The 19,522-nt window shown below is 44.0% G+C and overlaps 1 protein-coding gene across 2 annotated transcripts in view; it reads left to right on the top strand.

The window, feature by feature from the left end:
• ULK2 (unc-51 like autophagy activating kinase 2) overlaps positions 1-19,049 on the top strand; it is a 79,799-nt gene extending 60,750 nt beyond the window's left edge. Inside the window, exons 18-28 of one of the 2 annotated variants that reach the window (XR_015726788.1) lie at positions 158-444; positions 1,809-1,993; positions 2,397-2,500; positions 9,020-9,169; positions 10,449-10,657; positions 12,248-12,426; positions 12,850-12,968; positions 13,349-13,506; positions 15,950-16,085; positions 16,887-17,527; positions 18,030-19,049. Coding sequence is in view for 1 of the 2 variants with exons in the window: in XM_045778325.2 (XP_045634281.1) it covers positions 158-444; positions 1,809-1,993; positions 2,397-2,500; positions 9,020-9,169; positions 10,449-10,657; positions 12,248-12,426; positions 12,850-12,968; positions 13,349-13,506; positions 15,950-16,085; positions 16,887-16,945 (1,586 nt within the window). In the remaining variant the exon portion in view is untranslated. Of the gene's footprint in view, positions 1-157; positions 445-1,808; positions 1,994-2,396; positions 2,501-9,019; positions 9,170-10,448; positions 10,658-12,247; positions 12,427-12,849; positions 12,969-13,348; positions 13,507-15,949; positions 16,086-16,886 lie in introns of both variants that reach the window. The other variant, XM_045778325.2, reaches the window with a different exon arrangement.
• Positions 19,050-19,522: the final 473 nt, after the last annotated feature.

Below are 19,522 nucleotides of genomic sequence, written 5' to 3' on the forward strand. Positions count from 1 at the left end.
AAAGATGCCCCAAAATCGTGTCTTGCCAAGTACACCGTTTTTAAAATATCTCCTGAAGAACATGACATTTGTTAGACTTCGCATTTTAAGGACCGTCCTCTGAATCCTTCAGTGTTTGCCCGCACCCTGGGCTAACCTGCATGCATGTCCATGGCAGGTTCCCCAGTGCCACAGGCTCCGTCACCGCAGTCTCTCCTGTTGGGTGCTAGGCTACAGAGCGCCCCCACCCTCACCGACATCTACCAGAACAAGCAGAAACTCCGAAAGCAGCACTCGGACCCCGTGTGCCCGTCCCACACTGGCGCTGGGTACAGCTACTCACCTCAGCCCAGTCGGCCTGGCAGCCTTGGAACCTCTCCCACCAAGCACATGGGGTCCTCTCCTCGGAGTTCTGATTGGTTCTTTAAAACTCCTTTACCGACCATCATTGGCTCTCCTACTAAGGTGCGTTTATTAAACTCTTTTTGTCAGCGCTACGACTTTGTTAAATAAACGTTTGTTACGTGGAGCACAGGGTGTGGTGAGCTCAGGTCCGACAGCAGACCGCAAGAGAAATTGAAATAGAGAAGTCCATTACTCACATGTCTTGGCAGAAGTTCCTGGCATGCCTCGAGAGGCTGCACGGGGACGTCCAGGCAGGTGCAGACAGACAGGACCTGGGGCACGTGCCTTTATTAGGGTCCGGGGATGGAGGACTTTGGGGTGCCTGAGCTAAAGCAGGATTGGTCAATTCGAACCAAAAGTATGGGATTCTGGTGAGCTCCCTAGGAGTCACGTGTGGGATACCCAAGGGGAAAACCTGGGGGACAGGGGAGACTATAGACCACCAGCGTTGTTAGGGGAGTCATCTCCAGAGTTAAATGGACTTGGGACCGCAGGCTGCTTTCGGCGTGTGCTTGCACGAGGGGCTAGTGTCCCCGTTTGAGGCCCTGCAGCCGCGTGGCCACACAAAGTGGATGGGAGTCAGCAATGCGGTGGAGTAGCTTAGCTGAGCTCTGGACAGTGGGCCATGAGCTAGTAAGCACGTAGTCCCCTCGTCCCAGGTGATATGCTCCAAGACCCTCAGCGGATGGCTGAAACCACGGATAGTATGATACAGCCTAATTTATACGTTAGGCACAGTGAGAGATTAGTAACTATAACTAATAATGAAATAGAACAGTTACAACAATATGCCATAATAAAAGTTATGTGAATGTGGTCGCTCTCTCTCAAAATACACCCAGAATATATATAATATATAATACTCATGGGGGAGTTGGGGTTTTTTTAAAGATTTTATTTATTTGAGAGTGAGCGAGAACGTGAGCGAGCACGAGCGGTGGGGGAGGGGCGGAGGGAGAGGGAGAAGCAGAGGATGTGAGGTGGGAACGTGCCTGCATGACGACGTGAAGTGAGGTGAGTGAGGTAGGCGTGTGACCGAGCGTCAGGCTACCACTGACCTTCTGACGATACATCAGAAGGAGGATCACCTGCTTCCAGACCAGGGTGGGCCACAGAAAGCAGAACCGTAGATGGACGACTACTGAACTTTATGGAGACGATTCCAGATGAGAACAGCTGCAGTAAATGAGGACTTGCCGTGTGCCAGGCACGGTCTAAGGACCTCACGCTGGGTGCTGAATGCTTTCTATACATTATCCCGCTTATTCCCGAAGAAAGGAAGTTGAGGCTAGAGAGTATGAGTGGACTGTCCAAGGTCACAGAGGCTGTCAGTGCAAGAGTCCGTGGGTGAATCCAGGTCTGACGTTCCTGACAATTCCGACGCTGCGTGCAGTGTAGTAACCAGCTTACCTATGTTTCCTTAGACGACAGCTCCTTTCAAAATACCTAAGACCCAAGCGTCTTCCAACCTACTAGCCTTGGTTACTCGTCATGGGCCTTCCGAAGTGCCACCTAAAGATGGGAATGACCCACGGGAATGCTCTCACTGTCTCTTGGTTCAAGGAAGTGAGAGACAGAAGTCTGAGCAGAACAAAGCAGTGTTTGGCAGGTAAAAGACACCATTTCCTTCCAGCCTTCCATGTGAAAACTGTAGTAGTACATATATTTCTATTATAAAGACCAACCAGACCAAATGAGTTTAGTAGCTGGTTTATGCCGCATGGTTAATGATATGAACTGTATGCATTTAGAATCTCTGAAAACCACAGGTGCTTCCTGTAACTGTGAATACAGAGCTCTCACTGAATTTCCTGAATGTTCTATGTCTGCTTTTTGTTTGTTTTGGTTATTGAAGTTCATCTCTGCCTTGAATTGTCTGGTATCTATTTTTTGTCTCCTTATTCTCGGACTTCCTGTTAACCCTTTTGTGGCTCGGCTTAAATCTCCCTTGTTTAAATATCGGGATTTTTTTAAGTATACTTTTCCATTATGAACATCATTCTTCTTTCTAGATCTGTCAGTACTGGGAAATTATCAGATCAACAAGTGAAGATACCTTTAGGTGGACATCAGGGCAGCACGGACAGTTTAAATACAGAACGGCCAATGGATATAGGTAAGAAAAATGTGGTTTCTTTCAAGGCAGGCAATGTGTTAGTATGTGCGTTGGTTTGCTGTTTTTGCCGCCACAGATTATCACAAACGTGGTGTCTTTAAAACGACGCAAACGTATTATTCTACAGTTTCGGAGGTCAGAGGCCTGCATTAGGTCTCAGCCGGGCTAAAATCAGTATGTTGACGAGACTGCATTCCTTCTAGAGGCTCTAGGGGAGAATGCATTTCCTTGCCTTTTCCAGCATCTAGAGAGTGCCCTCATTCCTTGGCTTGGGGTCTCCTTCCAGCTTGAAAGCCAACAATGGCCAGTCTAGATTCCAGCCTTCTGCCTCCCTGTTCTACATTTAATGGACCCTTGTGATGACATTGGACCCATTGGATAATCCAGGATAATCTCTTTATATTTGAGGCAGTTCCGTCTTCAGCTTTACCCTTTGCCATGTAATGTAGCCTATTTACAGGTTCCAGGCATTAGGACGTGGACATCTTTGGCTGGGTCGGAGGGCTGGAGAAAGTAATTATTTTACCTATCTGCTTCTGTTGACCGTTGACACACTTACTGAGATTTCTTCACCCACCCCCTGCCACTTCATCCTTTTTCTTAGCACATCAGGACAGGTGCTTGTGGGGTGTCTTGATGATCACCAGTTATGAGTTAGGAGGAATTCTACCCAAGATCGGTTTTTGTTGGTAGGATAATACTGGCCAAAGTTAGCCTAAATACACATGTAGTCTTGAGCATTTCTTATACAGTGAGTAGACCCTATAAAAAGACCATAGAGCACTGAGATCCCCTAGCCTCTGCATAGCCATTTCAGGGACTGTTATGTCCACAGACCCACATCGAGATTACTTGCACTGTTTGTCAAAAAACTAAAGGGCATGTTGCAGACCATAACCCAGACTTGTTTAACCAAATTTTCAGGGAATGGATTCTAGGAATCTGTATTTTTAACAAACTCCTGGGCTCCTGGGTGGCTCAGTCTGTTAAGTGTCTGCCTTCTGCGTCGGGCTCCCTGCTCAGAGGGGAGCCTGCTTCTCCCTCTCCCTCTGCCCCTCCCCACCTGGGCTCGCTCTCACTCTCTCAGATAAAGAAATAAAATCTTAAAAAAAAAAACCTCCCCCATGATTATTATATACACCTAAATTCGAGAATCACCATTGTAATCTCTTTATTCTCATTTTCTCTATAATTTTTTTATTGACTCTCCTATTACCATCCAAAGAAGGAAGTATCTGGACCATCAAATATCTCATTGAACATGGTTTCTAATCCAAAGGGAATACTCCACTCTTTTCTTGCTTGCATGGCTTTTGAAGAAAAGTCCGATGTAATTCTTACTCTTGTTCCTCTGTAGGTGAGGTATTTTTTCTTTTGCTTCTTTCAAGATTTTTTCTTTTTTCTTTTTTTTTTTTTTTAAAGATTTTATTTATTTATTCGACAGAGATGGAGACCCGCAGCGAGAGAGGGAACACAAGCAGGGGGAGTGGGAGAGGAAGAAGCAGGCTCATAGCGGAGGAGCCTGATGTGAGGCTCGATCCCGTAATGCCAGGATCACGCCCTGAGCCGAAGGCAGACACTTAACCTCTGTGCCACCCAGGCGCCCCCAAGATTTTTTCTTTGTCTTTCATTTTCTGCAGTTTGAATATGATATGTCTAGGTGTAACTCTTTTGGCATTCATCCTGGTTGGTGTTCTCTGAGCTTCCTGGATCTATGGTTTGGTTCTGTCATTAATTTTGGAAAATTCTCGGTCGTTACTACTACAAATATTTCTTCTCTTCCTTTCTCTCTCCCCCTCCGATATTCCCATTACGTATATGTTATATTTTTGTAGTCGTCCTACAGTTCTTGAATATTCCGTCTTTGTTTTCATTCTTCTTTGTATTTGCCTTCCAGTTTTGGAAGTTCATATCGACACATCTTCAAGCTAACATTCTCTCCTCAGCTATGTCCGTCTACTGGTGAGCTCATCAAATGCATTATTCATTTCTGTTTCAGGGATTTTGATTTATAATGTTTCCTTATGATTCTTTTGTAGAATCTCCATCTCTGCTTATGTTACCCGTCTATTCTTACATGTTTACTTTTCCCTAATGAGCCCTTAGCATATTAATCATATTTATTTTAAATTTCTGGTCTGATAATTCCAGTCTGTGCTGTATGTGAGTCTGGTTCTGATGATTGCTCGGTCTCATCAAACTGTTTTTACCTTTTAGCATATCTTCTATTTTTTTTTTTGAAAGCCTGATGTGATATATTGGATAAAAGGAATTGAGTTAAAAAGTAGGAGGTTTTTTTGTTTTCCCGGCTAGGAGTTAGGCTGTGCTTAGTGTTTACTGTGGCTGTAGGTGTCAGGCTAAACTGTTCCCTGTTGGTTTTGAGTTTCCCTAGATACCCCTTTTTAAATAACATCTGACCCTTGCCTAACTCTTTATTCTTTCCTAAGAGTTTTATATCTTGGCCCTTACGTTTAGATCCGTGATCCACTTTAACTGACTTCTTGTGGATGATGTGATGTAGGGTCCAACTTCATTCTTTTGTGTGTGGATATTCAGTGGTCCCAGCACCGTTTGTTGAAAAGATTATTCTTGCTTCCACTGAATTGTTTTGTTAGCCTAGTAAGAAATATCTGTTGACTATAAATGTGTTTCTTTCTGGACTCCTAATTCTGTTTCATCAATCTATATGTGTGTTATGCTGCTACCATACTCTCTTGTTACTATACCTTTATAGTAACGAAGGAAATGTGAGTCCTTTGTTTTTCAAGATTGTTTTGGTTATTCTGGGTCCTTGGGTTTCTATCATGAAATGGAAATTTTATGAAATGAAATTTATCCCTGGATTGTTAAGTTGCTTGAACATATGAAAACCGGGTAGTGTCATACATAACACTCAATACACTAGGAATAGAAGTGAATTTACTCACCTGATAAAGAACATCTATGAAAAATGCACAACTAACATCGTACTTAAAGGTGGAAGATTGAATGTTTTCCCCCTAAGATCACGAACAAGACAAAGATATCTGCTGTTACCTCTTCTATTCTACATTGTATCAGAGGCTCTAGTCAGGGCAACTGGGCAAAAAACAAAAACAAAACACCCAGCTTGGAAAGGAAGAAGTAAAACTACCTCTGTTCACAGACGGCATGATCTTGTATGTAGAAAATCCTAAGTAATTCACTAAAAAACTACTTGAACTAACGAACTGAGCAGCTTTGCAAGGTACAAGATCAGTACCCAAAAATCCACTGTATTTCTTATACACTGTCAAGAAACAATCTGAAAATGGCATTAAGAAAACAATTCTGGGGGCGTCTGGGTGGCACAGCGGTTAAGCATCTACCTTCGGCTCAGGGCGTGATCCCGGTGTTATGGGATTGAGCCCCACATCGGGCTCCTCCGCTATGAGCCTGCTTCTTCCTCTCCCACTCCCCCTGCTTGTGTTCCCTCTCTCGCTGGCTGTCTCTATCTCTGTCAAATAAAGAAAAGAAAAGAAAAGAAAAGAAAAGAAAAGAAAAGAAAAGAAAAGAAAAGAAAAGAAAAGAAAATTCTGTGTAAGATACCATCAAAAATAATAAAATACTTAGGAATAAATTTATACTTGTAAACTATAAAACTTTGATTCTGAAAATTACAAAACACTGATGAAATAAATTAAAGAAGACCTAAACAAATGGAAAGAAACCCCATGTTTATAGATGAGAAGACTCAATTTTGTTAAGATGGCAGTACGTTCCAAATTGACCTGTAGATTGAATGAAACCCCTGTATGTGACACATTATTTTTCTCTTGCTGCTCTGAAGGTTGTCTCCTAATCTTTGGCTTTTACGGTTTTACTGTGATGTTTCTGGGTGTGGCTCTCTTTGAGTTTATCTTCCCTTTGAGTGTGTTGAGCTTCTTGGATGTACAGATTAATGTTTTTCATCAAACTTGAGACATTTTCAGCCATTATTTATTTGGATTTTTTTTTCTGCTTTTTTCTGCCTCTCCTCTCCTCCTGGTTCCCCCGTCATGCATATAATACACATTATGCTTAGGTACACTTAGGGGTGTCTCCTAGTTCTTCGAGGCTCTCTGTTCTCTCTGTGCTTCACATTGCACAGTCTCTATTGATTTATCTTCAAGTTCATGGATTCTTTCTTCTGCCAATTCACATCTGCTATTGAACCCCTGTAGTGAATTTTTAATTTTAGTTATTGTTCTTTTTAACTCCCGAATTGTACTTGGTTCTTTTTTATAATTTCTCTCTTTACTGATATTCTCTATTTGATGAGACATTATTATCTACTTTACTTAAAGATTTTATTCTTATTTGAGTAGAGTTTACATACAATGCTACATTAGTTTTAGGGTATACAACATAGCAATTCAACATCTCTGTACATTATGCTGTGCTCACCACAAGTGTAGCCACCATCTGTCCGCATACATCACTGTTATAATATCATTGACTATATTCCCTATGCTGTACCTTTTATTCCCATGACTTAACTCATTTCTTAACTGCAAGCCTGTGTCTTCCACTCCCTTCCACCCATTTTGCCTTCCCCCCTGCACCCCTCCTCTCTGGCAACCGTCAGTTTGTTATCTGTATTTATAGGTTTAATTCTGCTTTTTGTTTGTTTGCTTGCTTTGTTTTTCAGATTCCACATATAAGTGAAATCATATGGTATTTGTCTTTTTCAGTCTGACTTAGTTCACTTGAACATAATACCCTCTAGGTCCATCCATGTTATCACAAATGGCAAGATCCCATCCCCTTTTATGGCTGCGTAATATTCCATTTATAAGTAAACCGCCTACACACCACCTCTTCTTTATCCATTCATCTGTTGATGGACACTTAGGTTGCTTCCATGTCTTTGCTATTGTAAATAATGCTGCAGTGAACATAAGGGTGCATATACCCGGCTGCCCCTAAGTGGTTGTTTTTTAAAGAAATAATTTTCACCAGGGTGCCTCGGTGGCACAGTCAATTAAGTGTCTGACTCTTGGTTTCTGCTCAGTTGTGATCTCAGGGTCGTGAGATTGAGCCCCGTGTTGGGCTCCACGCTCAGCGCCAAGTCTGCTTAAGACTCTGTCTCTCCCTCAGCCCCTACTCCCCTCTCTCTTAAATGAAAATAAATCCTTTAAAAAAATTTAATTTTCACCAGTTATGGTTGTTTCACTGAGAAAGGTCTGTGATGCTCCTCACACTTCATGTGGCTGTTCTGGAAGTCATTGTGCTGTGTGCTGTTTGCCGGAAGTCAGTCACTACGAGTTGGAGCAGTTTTTGAAATTAGCTCGTTTGAAAGACCGTATTATGTCTCGTCGCCCTTTACAAATTAATTTAAATTTATAGAGTTTGTAAGTTCTGCATGAGTATGTGTTACAGTTTAAGTCCGAGGTTGTGTATATGAAACCAGATTTTTCTCCTTAAACAACATTTAGGCATAAAATGCATCTTTGATCATTTTTATCCTCTTTTTCTCTTCCCTTTTCCACATGAACTTTATTATCATCATTTGAAATCAGATTTCTCTTTCTAACCATGAAGTTTCCATTTCTGAAAATAAAAACTGCTGATAGTAGGAAAAAACTTAAGATCTTAAAAAAATAAGGTCATTGACTCTTAAAATATATCCATGACCATCTTTAAATACATGTGTATCTACTAAAATAAAGTCTTAACAATATTACATAAAGAGAATATCTATGTCATTTTGTACATCTCATGTAACAATAGATACTATTTAATTAATTTCCACTTACTGTTCCTTGCTCCTAGAAGATTTTTATGAACTTTCTGTTCTGTTAGTTAGATGCTTCAAGTTTGTTATGCTCTGTTGTGGTTAGGATGGACACTGATGGCAGGTTTTCTCTATATCTGGTTTTAAAATTGTGATTTGTGTTAACTCCCGTCTCCATTCTGTGTCCTCAGAAATGTAATGTTTTTGAGATGCTTGAGTGTGAAAAGGCTTTGGACAATTTTTATTGATTCGGCGTCATTTGGTGGAGAGGGCCTTTCCACCTTCCCTTCCTTTAGCCCATGCTGAGCCCATCAGGCCCCTGACATTGGGTCCCCCCCCCGTTTCTTCGTGACAGACGTATGGCTGTAGTTGCAAGGCACAGATGTACTTTGACTCAGCTTTCTCCATCTCTTAAGCTCTTACACCGTGGAGACTGCTGATCTCCCTTCGGCTTTCTCTCACGTTGTTGTTCTAAGTTCTTGGGTTCCACTTTTTCGAATGATCCTTAACAGGCGTGACTGCAGCTCACGTCCTTTAGAAGTATATGAACGACTCTATTAGGAGGCTTTGGTGTGGAGAGGATTCACAGCTGAGAAGAGATTACTGTAAAATACTCTTAATGGAGATCTGTGTTGAATTTCTGATGTTAAGAGTAATAAATACTCAATGTAAAAAAGCCCCAGAAACCCTTCTATAAAAGTAAAGGTCTCCCTATAACCCCCCCCTCCCCACCAAATATAAACACTGTGGAAGCACCGTAATGTTTTGTCAACTTCTCGCTGTAGCCCCTGCAGGCGCGTGTGCTGGTGGACTGGCACCCCCTGTAGGAACAGCAGCAAGTTCCAGAGCTGTCCTGTTCACCGTGGGGTCTCCTCCACACAGTGCCACAGCCCCCGCTTGCACCCACATGGTCCTCCGAGCAAGAACAGCCTCAGGTGAGGAAGGGTCTTACTGTCGTCCTGGCTAGTGTCTGCAGGGCCGTGTTCTGCCAGTGACTTAATGATGGCACTCAGACGAGTCCCTCAGCCTCTCTGGACTTTACCAGTGACATGGAGATCATCATTTTCTTGACCTTAAAGGGTTATAAGGCGTTAATGGGACCTTATTTGTTGGGGGGGGGGGTTCTTTATAAAATAAAAGTAATCTATATTTATCATACTATATTATATCAGTATAATATAAATGTGACTTCTCCATGATGAAGCAGCTACGCGTCTATGGTGCTTCTTATTTTAAAGGCCTATTTTAGTACGTCTGGTAAATTTTTTGAAATGGTAGATGGTGGTTTATTTTTGCTTTTGTTCTTTTAGAAACCTGAGTTTCACCTTTCTTTGTACTTCGGGTCCTAATCTTTGCACTTAATCCTACCTACATTTAAATAGGCCAATACATTGGTTTTATCATCCATACTCTAGGTTATTAGTACCCCAAACTAAGAAAGTATTTAGACTGTACATTTGGCATTGTCGTCTCTATTGTACCTTGTGTCCTTTTAATTCTCTTATGCTACGTAAGCTACCAATCAAGACGTCAGGAGACTCATAAGCAAAGGATTCTAAATAGATAATGAGAGAGGAAGTAGAGCCAATAATCTTGTTCTTCAAATTATTAAAAGTATTAAATAATAATAAAATGTCATTTTCAGAAGGTGACATTTTATCCTGTTAACTAGGCCCGCACTCGAAAGGTTGTAATGCCCAGCGTTGCTGAGCTTTGGTGGGGTCTGCGTGCTTACTCCCACCTGCTCTCCAGGGTGGTGTGGCAGTTCTTACAAGAGCTGTAAAAATGTTTGTAACTTTTTATCAGTGGTAATCCCGTTCCTGCTTATAACACCACTTCGGAGTTCTTACCACAAATGGATCCTTGAAAAGAAGGGAAAACTTCGGATTTCATGATAGTGTCATTTGTCATATAAAAGATCAGAAATAGTGTAAATGCCCCAGACAGTCATCACGTATATGGACTTAGCGAACTGCCGCGTATCCGCGTGTTTCACGATGGTGACGACCGGGGGCAACAGGGAGAAGTGTATGTGCCATCAGCCTGTTAACACTAGCCATGATATCGACAAAACAGATGTATGAACGGGGAACGAAGGTGAACTTGGAACAATACAGCCTGTTCGTGTGCTGCGGTCGGGGGCGGGAGACTGTCCCCGGGCTGGTGGGGGCGGGCGCGGCGGCTCCGGCAGCTCACTGTCCTGTCTCCTCGCAGCGGGCTCCAGCAGCTCCGGAGGCTTCCTGTGCTCCGCCAGCGGCCGCGTGTGTGTGGGCTCCCCGCCGGGGCCGTGCCTGGGGGTGTCCCCTCCGGGAGCCGAGGCCGCTCCCAGCCTGAGATACATGCCTTATGGTGCTTCACCCCCCAGCCTGGAGGGGCTCATCACCTTCGAAGCCCCTGAACTGCCAGAGGAGACGCTGATGGAGGTAGAGAAGCGCCCGGAAGGGTGTTCTAGACCAAAGTGCTCTCAAAAGTTCTCAAGTTGGTTTTTTTTTTCTTTTCTTTAACTTGACTTGTCTTTCCTATTTGAAAACCATTGCCGCCGTATTTTTGGAATAATGTGGCCGGTGACACTCCGCCAGAGCTAGCTTTGGTTGATAGGAAGTGACAGATACAGATTTCTCATCTGAGGCTTAGTTACTGTTGATAAGACTCGGAAAGCATAATCCTGGTCCTAAAACCAGAACTTTTTATTTTCAGTGCTTGCTTTCCTTCATAACATGAAAATGACACACTCAGGCTTAAAAAGTCATTAAGCAGAATGCCAGATGTGTCACTAACACTGAGAAATAAAGGTGCCAGGCAGGTGCTCGCATTTGCAGACCAGCTCCTGCCCTCCGTGGAGCCAGTTGGACAGGGAGACCCACATCAGAACCATGCCGAACACAGATTCAGAACAAGAAAAGTTCATCTGGTGACCCCAGAGACTGTGCCAGTTCAGTTCCTCGGTCTTGCGTCCGGGACAGCGGTCAGTGGCCTCAGCCCTGATTCCAGTGCGAACTTAGCTTGCATTTCCAGTTAAAATGATCAGTTCTCCAGACCAACGGAGAACCGATGCCCTCTCCATGCTGAAACTCCGGCGTTTCTATTTTGTGTGAATGAGAGTTAGATATTTCACAGAAAAGTTATAAAATGTTGCATGCAAAAGTTATCAGTGATTTCATAGTAAATTTAGTAGTAATTTTGAACATATGTGTCATCCAGTGCTAAAATTGGAAGAGCAGGTGTCAGAGTTTTTTTAGTCTCCATCAAATTAGACACAAATCGTTTTCCAATACATTTTCCAGTGTATTGGGATATATAGTCAGAAAGCAGAAAGACCTTCACAAGTTAATTGGTTTATTCTCCTTTCTCTAGGAAAATTATTCTCATCCTTTTTTAATCGTAAAAGGAGAATGAGAAGCTTGGTCGTATATCAGATTTCAAGAAACGTTTATAGCTAAAAACACATCTCAAAACAACATTAATTTTAGACTACCCATTTTTAATGCATGCTGTTGTGTCCACCTGTACTCCCCTCTTTAACTGAACAGCTCACAGAAATTTAGAGCCTTGGTATTAGGACTCACTGAACTGAAAACCCACCAGAAATTAAAATAAAGCATCTCTGAAACTATAAGTCAGTAGAATTTGCAAAACGATCAACAATTGTAGTTTAGTGTGTAGAATATCCTTCTAATCCTGGTATTTATTGTGTCATGTTTTGTCTCATGTATATCGATTTAATTGTTTAGTTTTGTTGTTTTCTAGTAAAAGCACAGTGACCTCATATCTCTGAAACTTAATTTCGTGGCTGCTCTCATCCCTGCACACAAGCACATGGACACACCCACATTTTGTTTCACCTGTGTTTATTTCCTTAGTCGTTTTCTGGAATGTAAAAATCCTAGTCTGTTTTCTTCATTCTGATATTCGTAAGTACAGAAGCACAGTAGCACCGGCCGTGGTTTCTATACAGAAACAAGCATGCGCCTCTCTTAGCTGCGAGTTTCTAAGACAAATTGGCTTTGCCACAGCGAGAACACACGGACACCTTGCGGCACCTCAACGTGATGCTGATGTTCACGGAGTGCGTGCTGGACCTGACGGCTGTGCGGGGGGGCCACCCAGAGCTGTGCACATCCGCCGTCTCCTTGTACCAGATCCAGGAGAGTGTGGTCGTGGACCAGATCAGCCAGCTCAGCAGAGACTGGGGGTACGCGCCCCCTTTGGCCCTCATTTCCAGATTCTCCCTGCTTTCTGAGATGGAGGGCCTGTCACACACCAGCGATCACGTCCCCTTATGAAAAGCTTCCGGAGAGCTCTTAGTTACGTCACTGAGCTACATTCCGCTTGTGCAGCCTTCCTTAGCATTGCCTTTCCCTGTAACTTACACCGTTGGAGGTATTTGGTGATGAGGAGATTGTATTGGTTTTTGAGGCTACCCGTTGTATTCAGAGTGCACGCACGTCTTTTTCCGTGCGGAACCTTGCTCCTTCGGAGTTCCTCGTGCACTGAAAATGTCAGGGAGACTGGCATTCCTTTAGAAACGCTGTTTGAGTGGTGACCCGTGCGTAGAGAGCGGAGTGCGGCGCGTTGGCTCCCAGGATAACACTCTGCTCTCTTCCTCCGGGTGCAGGCGGGTGGAGCAGCTGGTGTTATACATGAAAGCAGCGCAGCTGTTAGCAGCCTCTCTGCATCTCGCCAAAGCCCAGATCAAGTCCGGGAAGCTGAGCCCGTCCACGGCTGTGAAACAAGGTAGGGGGGGGGGGTGACCGCAGCGGACGCCGCCCCCTCGCGCCGCCCCTCCCCCAGGACAGAGAGAGAGAGAGAGAGAGAGAGAGAGAGAGTTTGATGTGGGATCCTGTGCTATGTTCTTAGATGGGCAAAGATGCTGACTTTGCTGGGTTTTGTTTTTGCCATTTAACCGATACCGAGAACAGTCAGAAGTGCTTTATTCTCAACTTTTTCTTAACTGGAAGAGAAGCCATTAAAGAGTGTGATTTCCGGTCATTTTTTTCCCCCAAGGATCACTTAGTGCCACTTTCCTTAAATCGGCAGAAAAAGGTGCATGTCACTGAGCCTTTATTTTGGGGAGGAAAAAATTAAAATTAGTTCTCATCTCAACTTCTTTTCAGTTGTCAAAAATCTGAATGAACGCTATAAATTCTGCATCACCATGTGCAAGAAACTTACAGAAAAGCTGAATCGCTTCTTCTCTGACAAACAGAGATTTATTGATGAAATCAACAGCGTGACTGCAGAGAAACTCATCTATAATTGTGCTGTAGAAATGGTAACCCTTTCTAAGGTTGACTGTTATGTAAGAGTATCTTTTGAGTTGAATACCTACTTGGCATTTTCCTTTTATTATTATTTTTTAATGATTTACTTATTTGAGAGAGAAAGAGCACTGGTGGGAGGGGCAGAGGGGGAGGCGGAGAGCGTCTCAAGCAGATGGTGCTGAGCACAGAGCGCGACGCGGGACTCGATCTCACAACCCAGAGATCACAGCCTGAGCCAAAACCAAGAGTCGGAGGCTTAACCCACTGCACCACCCAGGCACCCTTTGATGTTATCCTTTGAAAAAGAGTTTATGCCCTTACCCATCCCCAAGTCCCAAACATTGTGACTCCAGCTCTTACGAAAGGAGCAATTGCATGTCATTAGCACAAGTAACATGTTAAGTAACATTGGCTACCACACTTGGTGACATTTTATCGTACCTCTTAAAAACTGCCACCATTAGGCGCTGTCTAGTCTCTTCGTACTTTGCATCTAAGAGCTTTGGCTGGGTCTGCATTTTCTGCATTTTCTACTATCTAAGAAATTTTGGCCTAACAATACATTAGAAAAAATAGTCTCTGTTAACCAGTCCATGTGACCAGACTCTGCTCACTGACTTTACTTAAGACACAAAGTAAAATCTGCTTTTCCAACTGTGTAGTTATGCCACTGGGAATCATTTGTTTCTGTCTCATGGGGGGAAATTGCTCTGAAGTAGAAATGAAATTAGGCACTGTTAAAGAAGCGGTAAGTGGGGGAGAAAATCAGTGACCGGTCTTATTTTTGCCACATTAACATAATAAATCTCCCTCCTCCGCCCAAAATTTGTCTGCTTTGAATTGTGCTCTTATATCACCCTTGGCCTCATTCTGAAAGTCGTTATCAAAAGTCATAGGAAAATAAGTTTGGAATATAAACTGTTGCGATATGAATTATAGACATTATTTTGCTCTAAACTATTGCTACGAATAATATGCATTCTATTGCTCTATACTGAATTACGACTTCGTATGATAAATTATTTTTGGAAGTTTGTGCCAGGAAACATGTCCCCTCCAAAGCAGTTACGGTGCTCCTTTCTTCTCTGATAATAAGAGCAGTGTGACTTGCGTAAGTTTGCCCGGGCTCAGGACAAGCTTACTGATGTTAGCACTGCCTTTAGCCAGTTATTTCTTCTTCCTTTTCAGAATGGACTTTCTGTACCCATTTTGTTTGTTTTAGCGTAAGTGGCTTTAAAGTACTGTTTGAAAGAAACAGACGATGCTGACAAATACATTAGGATACTGTGTTACTGACAGTCCTGGCAGTTAATGATTAAAGAGAAGGTTCAAAAACAAAAATTGACCAAGTAAACTTGAAGATCTCATGGGCTTTGTTAAATGATTCGTGAATCAGGCAGCGTCCCATCTAGCAAGTAGAGGGGAGCTCTGCCGAGCTAAACACAACAAAGGTTTGTAAAAGGGAGAGGGGGGTCATAAAAAAGAAGAAAGGAATTTATTAGCCAGAAATGCATTGTTGAGGCGAAGTTGCCCTCCTGAGTGGGAGCGGAAGGGGTCTATTGACCAGGAAATGCCGTGTTGACTGGTTGAAAGTTACATTCCCGAGGGACTGAGACTACAGTTAGGTTGGGTATCGAGTCTTGGTTTACTGACTTGCCCTAAGTGATGCCATTTGGGGCCTCATTTCAGAATACTGTTGGGAAAACTCCTCAAATACTCACAACCTGTGAATACTGCTGCTGTCCCCTCTTTCCGGAAAGCCCCCGCCCACCTTTCCCATCACCTGCCCTATTCCCCCTCCTCCTCTAGGACTCATCCTACACATCATTTCCTGGACGCTTCCCTAATCTTCTCTTCCTTCCATAGTTGGGCTAGATGCACGAGTATATATTCCCTACCATTCCGGGCCTCCTCCTCTAATGCCCCGTATCCCTTGGAATTAGAATGCCATGTCCTCCAGGCCCATGCGTCCCCCTGGACGGTGAGCTCTCCTTCACCGTGTGCCCAGCGCCTGCCACGGTAAGGGGCTCAGTACACATCTCTGAACCAGTGAGTGAGTACCCCCGAAAATTCTTTGGTTAAAAGAAGCTAATAGATGACTTTTAACACCATTTAATTATCTTATTATAACAAAATCTACTTTAATGAGATGGTCAGGTTGCCCTGGTGTGAAAGTGTATGTTTAAAGTAAACTTTTTAGTATAGTCCTAGAAGAGCCACTTTAGAACTGTGTTTTATGAGTCCTGCACCTGAGTCTGAGATTGTTTGATCAAGAACCCGTTTTATTTTGCTCATCTGATGACTCTTCGAGTTTTATATAGTTTGGTAGATTATATTATTTTGTCAAAATGTGTTAATTTTAGATAGCTTCCATTAAAAGCTGTCTTGCCCAAATGGATTCATATTTTCTTGGAGAAGTTGAGAATCTTCTCGTTTCTGCCAACTTGGCTTCAGGTTCAGTCCGCAGCCCTGGATGAGATGTTTCAGCAGACCGAAGACATTGTTTATCGCTACCATAAGGCTGCCCTTCTTCTGGAAGGCCTGACGAAGATTCTCCAGGACCCCGCCGATATCGAAAATGTACATAAATGTAAGTGGACTTAGAGACCAGTGTGTTTATCGACGACCGCTGAGTTAAGTGTCCTACAGGTGCGGCAGGAAGAGCTTGGAGTTTGGCATCGTACTGCCTGGGTTTGGATCTTGGCTTTGGGCAAATCGCTTACCCTTTCTGTGGTCTGTTCCTTCTTCTAAGAGATGAGAGCGTTGTTTGAGGACTGGAGGTAATGCGTGTGACATGCTGGTGGCTTTTGGTGTTTACACTGCATCACTGTGCGCACAGATGTGTGTTTGTGTAGGTAGAGAACCTTGTTTTTATTGTTAAGTAATAATGAATGCAACCAGTTTAAGCCTCGTGAGCGTGCTGGTGACTGAAGAATTTTGTGAAGACGCCGTGATAGACCTGGACTAGACAGCAGAGTGCAGCGCGGCAGGCCGCCGGGTGCTGACCTCACGCATCACGTACAAGCCCTGAGGGGGTGGTGGTGGACCCTTTGGAGTCTGTGCGCTCACACCGCATTTCCAACAGCCTCAAGGGGATGGCAATTCTAGAATGATTTGTGGTCGTGAGCAAGCTAGCTCTTAAAACCAGATGTCCTTTATCTTGCGTGCTAAGCTGCGTCTTGCCACTGCGCACCACCGAGCTGGAAATGACGTCTAAACAGTTTTCAGGCAGAGGACAAGGTATTCAGAATGCTTCACTTTGGGCCAAAGAAAGGACGAGACAAGGATGGACGTAGAGAATGAGTGGTGGTGGTGGTGGTGGTTTTTTCATTAGTGCTTCTTGCCTTGGCTTTGACCACAGAAATGATTTTCCTTATGAATTTATTTCCAGATAAAACCAGCATTGAGAGAAGACTGTCCGCGCTGTGCTGTAGCAGTGCGACCCTGTGAGCGGCCGCGGGCTCGTCCCTGGACCAGTGGTGGGGCTGAGGAGAGAAGGTCGGGATCACAGCTTGGGTTCTGTTTCCCCATCCCCGAGAAAGCCCCGTCTCTCACCGGATGACTACCAAAGCACAAGCATGACTTCAGAAAGGAGGAACAGTCGGAGCTACAAACTTGTAGGAAATCTGCCTTACTGGAGACGTCGCCCCTGCCCTGTTCTGTGTAGAAGCAGACGCAAGAGTATCCACTTGGCTCTCAGTGTGAACTTGGTCAATAAATGTACCTTAGAAATAGAATTAGCAGTGCAGTTATTCCCGAGGATAATTAAGAACGAGACAAAGTGAGTGGCTCTGTACTCAGTTCACCAGAGCAGTGTGTGAAATTCCGCGTGTTCACTGAGATACAAAAGTAAAAAAAAAAACAAAAAAATGGACATCTCATCCGGGCGGTTTGACATCTGGGGTAGGTTTGTCTCAATCTGAGCACGCATGCTTCACCAACAGCTCAGGAAGGTGGAGCCTGAGAACAAGCTGGAAGAAGGCTCTGGGAAGAAACTGTGAACCCTTCTCCTCGCTCTGATACGGACACATGGTAATCTTCCCAAATCTTTCATATGCACTAATTTATTAAAACAGCTGTGTATTGGATTTTGCCGTTTAAAACTAACTGAGGCACAATGGACTTGTTTAAAATATTTTACTTGATTATATTATACACACACACCCTTTCCAGAATTCACATGTAATCTCTAGTGGACTTTTAAATGGTAAAACCTTGTGTTCGTGTGAACTTTTGCATTTTTTTAACCTCTCCATCTACACACACAGATTTTCTCAGCGGCAGTTTTGAGTTGCTGGTTGTTTGCTTTTGGTTGTATTTTTTATTGTGCATGCCGAATGTGCTGATGCCTGTGATCTCTAGGTTTACTAAAGGCTAGGTTTATTTGGGCAGTATTAGGGGAAAAAAAAATACCAATTCGGGACACTCTCGAGAGTTTTAATAGGGCCAAAACAAAGTTGGTGACCTGCAGGCTTGTTGGTGACGTGGAGTTTCCACGTGAAGTTAATGAAACCTGAGGTTTGTCTTGTCTTAGGAACACGGGCAGCTCTCTCCAGCCCAACGCGTGTTGTCCACGTTCGTCCTGACCGTTCACCAAACAGCTAGTCACGGAGCACGCGGGCGGTTCACGTCCCTCCAGAAACGGTTCCTGCAGTGTGTACGGCTCCTGCAGTGTGTACGGCTCCTGCAGTGTGTACGGCTCCTGCAGTGTGTACGGCTCCTGCAGTGTGTACGGCTCCTGCAGTGTGTACGGCTCCTGCAGTGTGTACGGTTCCTGCAGTGTGTACGGTTCGGTTTCTCTTGCTCACCTGCTCGGATACTTGAATAAACCATCCTCCGGTTTTAATCCTTTTATTTTTATCCTTTGAGATAACATAAGCCGAACTCTGACAATTGCACAGAAGCTCTTGGCATTAATCTAACTTTAGTGTACTATAAACACAGACAAAAACATGGTCTTTCCTTTACTTTGACGAAGTAATGTAATTTTTACCTTATTTATCTGTATGAAATTCCAGTGGTTAATTTGAACATTTATTTATATGATGTTTGTATTTTTAGGTCTTTAATACAGTGTTTCTACCTCTCATTTGTAACTGCGTGCATTATTCTCGAAACTAGGTAAAACTCACGGAACCGTTGTGTAATAGCCTTTTTATTCTCGCGTGTACAGATGTCTATCAAGGTAAAATAAAACTGACCAGGTGTTTCTAGGGTAAAGCTGGGTCCATGTTACGTGGCTTGTCAAGCCAGCTCCTCCTTCCTCAGTGAGTTTGGAGGCTTGGTCCTTAATAGCCTTTGTCCTGCCCCAGGATGTCAGATGCTGGGTGACCGTCCCGCAGGCTGCCGCGCCCAGGCCACGCGGTGCGGACTCTGCCCCTCCCTGCAGGGCTTCTAAGCACCGTTAGTGGGAATGCTCTGTTCTGTATCCTTTCTTTCAAGCGTCCCGGGCAATCTCACGTATGTTCTCGTAGTTCTCACCCACGTGATCTCAGTAGGTCCTCTGAGGAGCTGGGTTCGTTCCCGCCCGGTCCTTTTTTTTTTTTTTTTTTTTTTTAAACACAGGATGAAACAGGTTCACCGCGAGTAAGTGATTGGTGTGAAGTCGGGTGACTAGGGAGGTAGTTAAGCCACGCTTTGTGACTCCCAAGTTCATGCTGCTTCCTCCTGTAGAACTAAGGTCCGTCCGTGGTGGGTGCTGCGTGTGCAACGGTGGTGTGTGGACGGCAGAGAACAGACTGTAAACTCATGAACTCATGAACGATGGTTCTGATTCTACCCCGTTATCAAGGCCTTGAACTATAGCAATAATAAATGCTTTACGTTTCCACGAGTATTTTTCTCATTGCATGGCATCGACGTCACAAGGCAGAAGCGGGCCAGTCCGCGCCCGTGGGCTGCCCCCCGAGTCGAGCCGTAACGCGGGTTAGTGACCGCAGGGACGGGTGTGAGGCGAGGAGTCCTCGGGGAGTTCACTAACCGGCGCTGCGTGCTGCAGGCATCTGCCCGAACCCGCCCCGGCCCCCG

This window comes from Ursus americanus, chromosome 14 (genome assembly GCF_024610735.1).
Source record: "Ursus americanus isolate L20-20 chromosome 14, mUrsAme1.1.p, whole genome shotgun sequence".
Classification (NCBI taxonomy): domain Eukaryota; kingdom Metazoa; phylum Chordata; class Mammalia; order Carnivora; family Ursidae; genus Ursus; species Ursus americanus.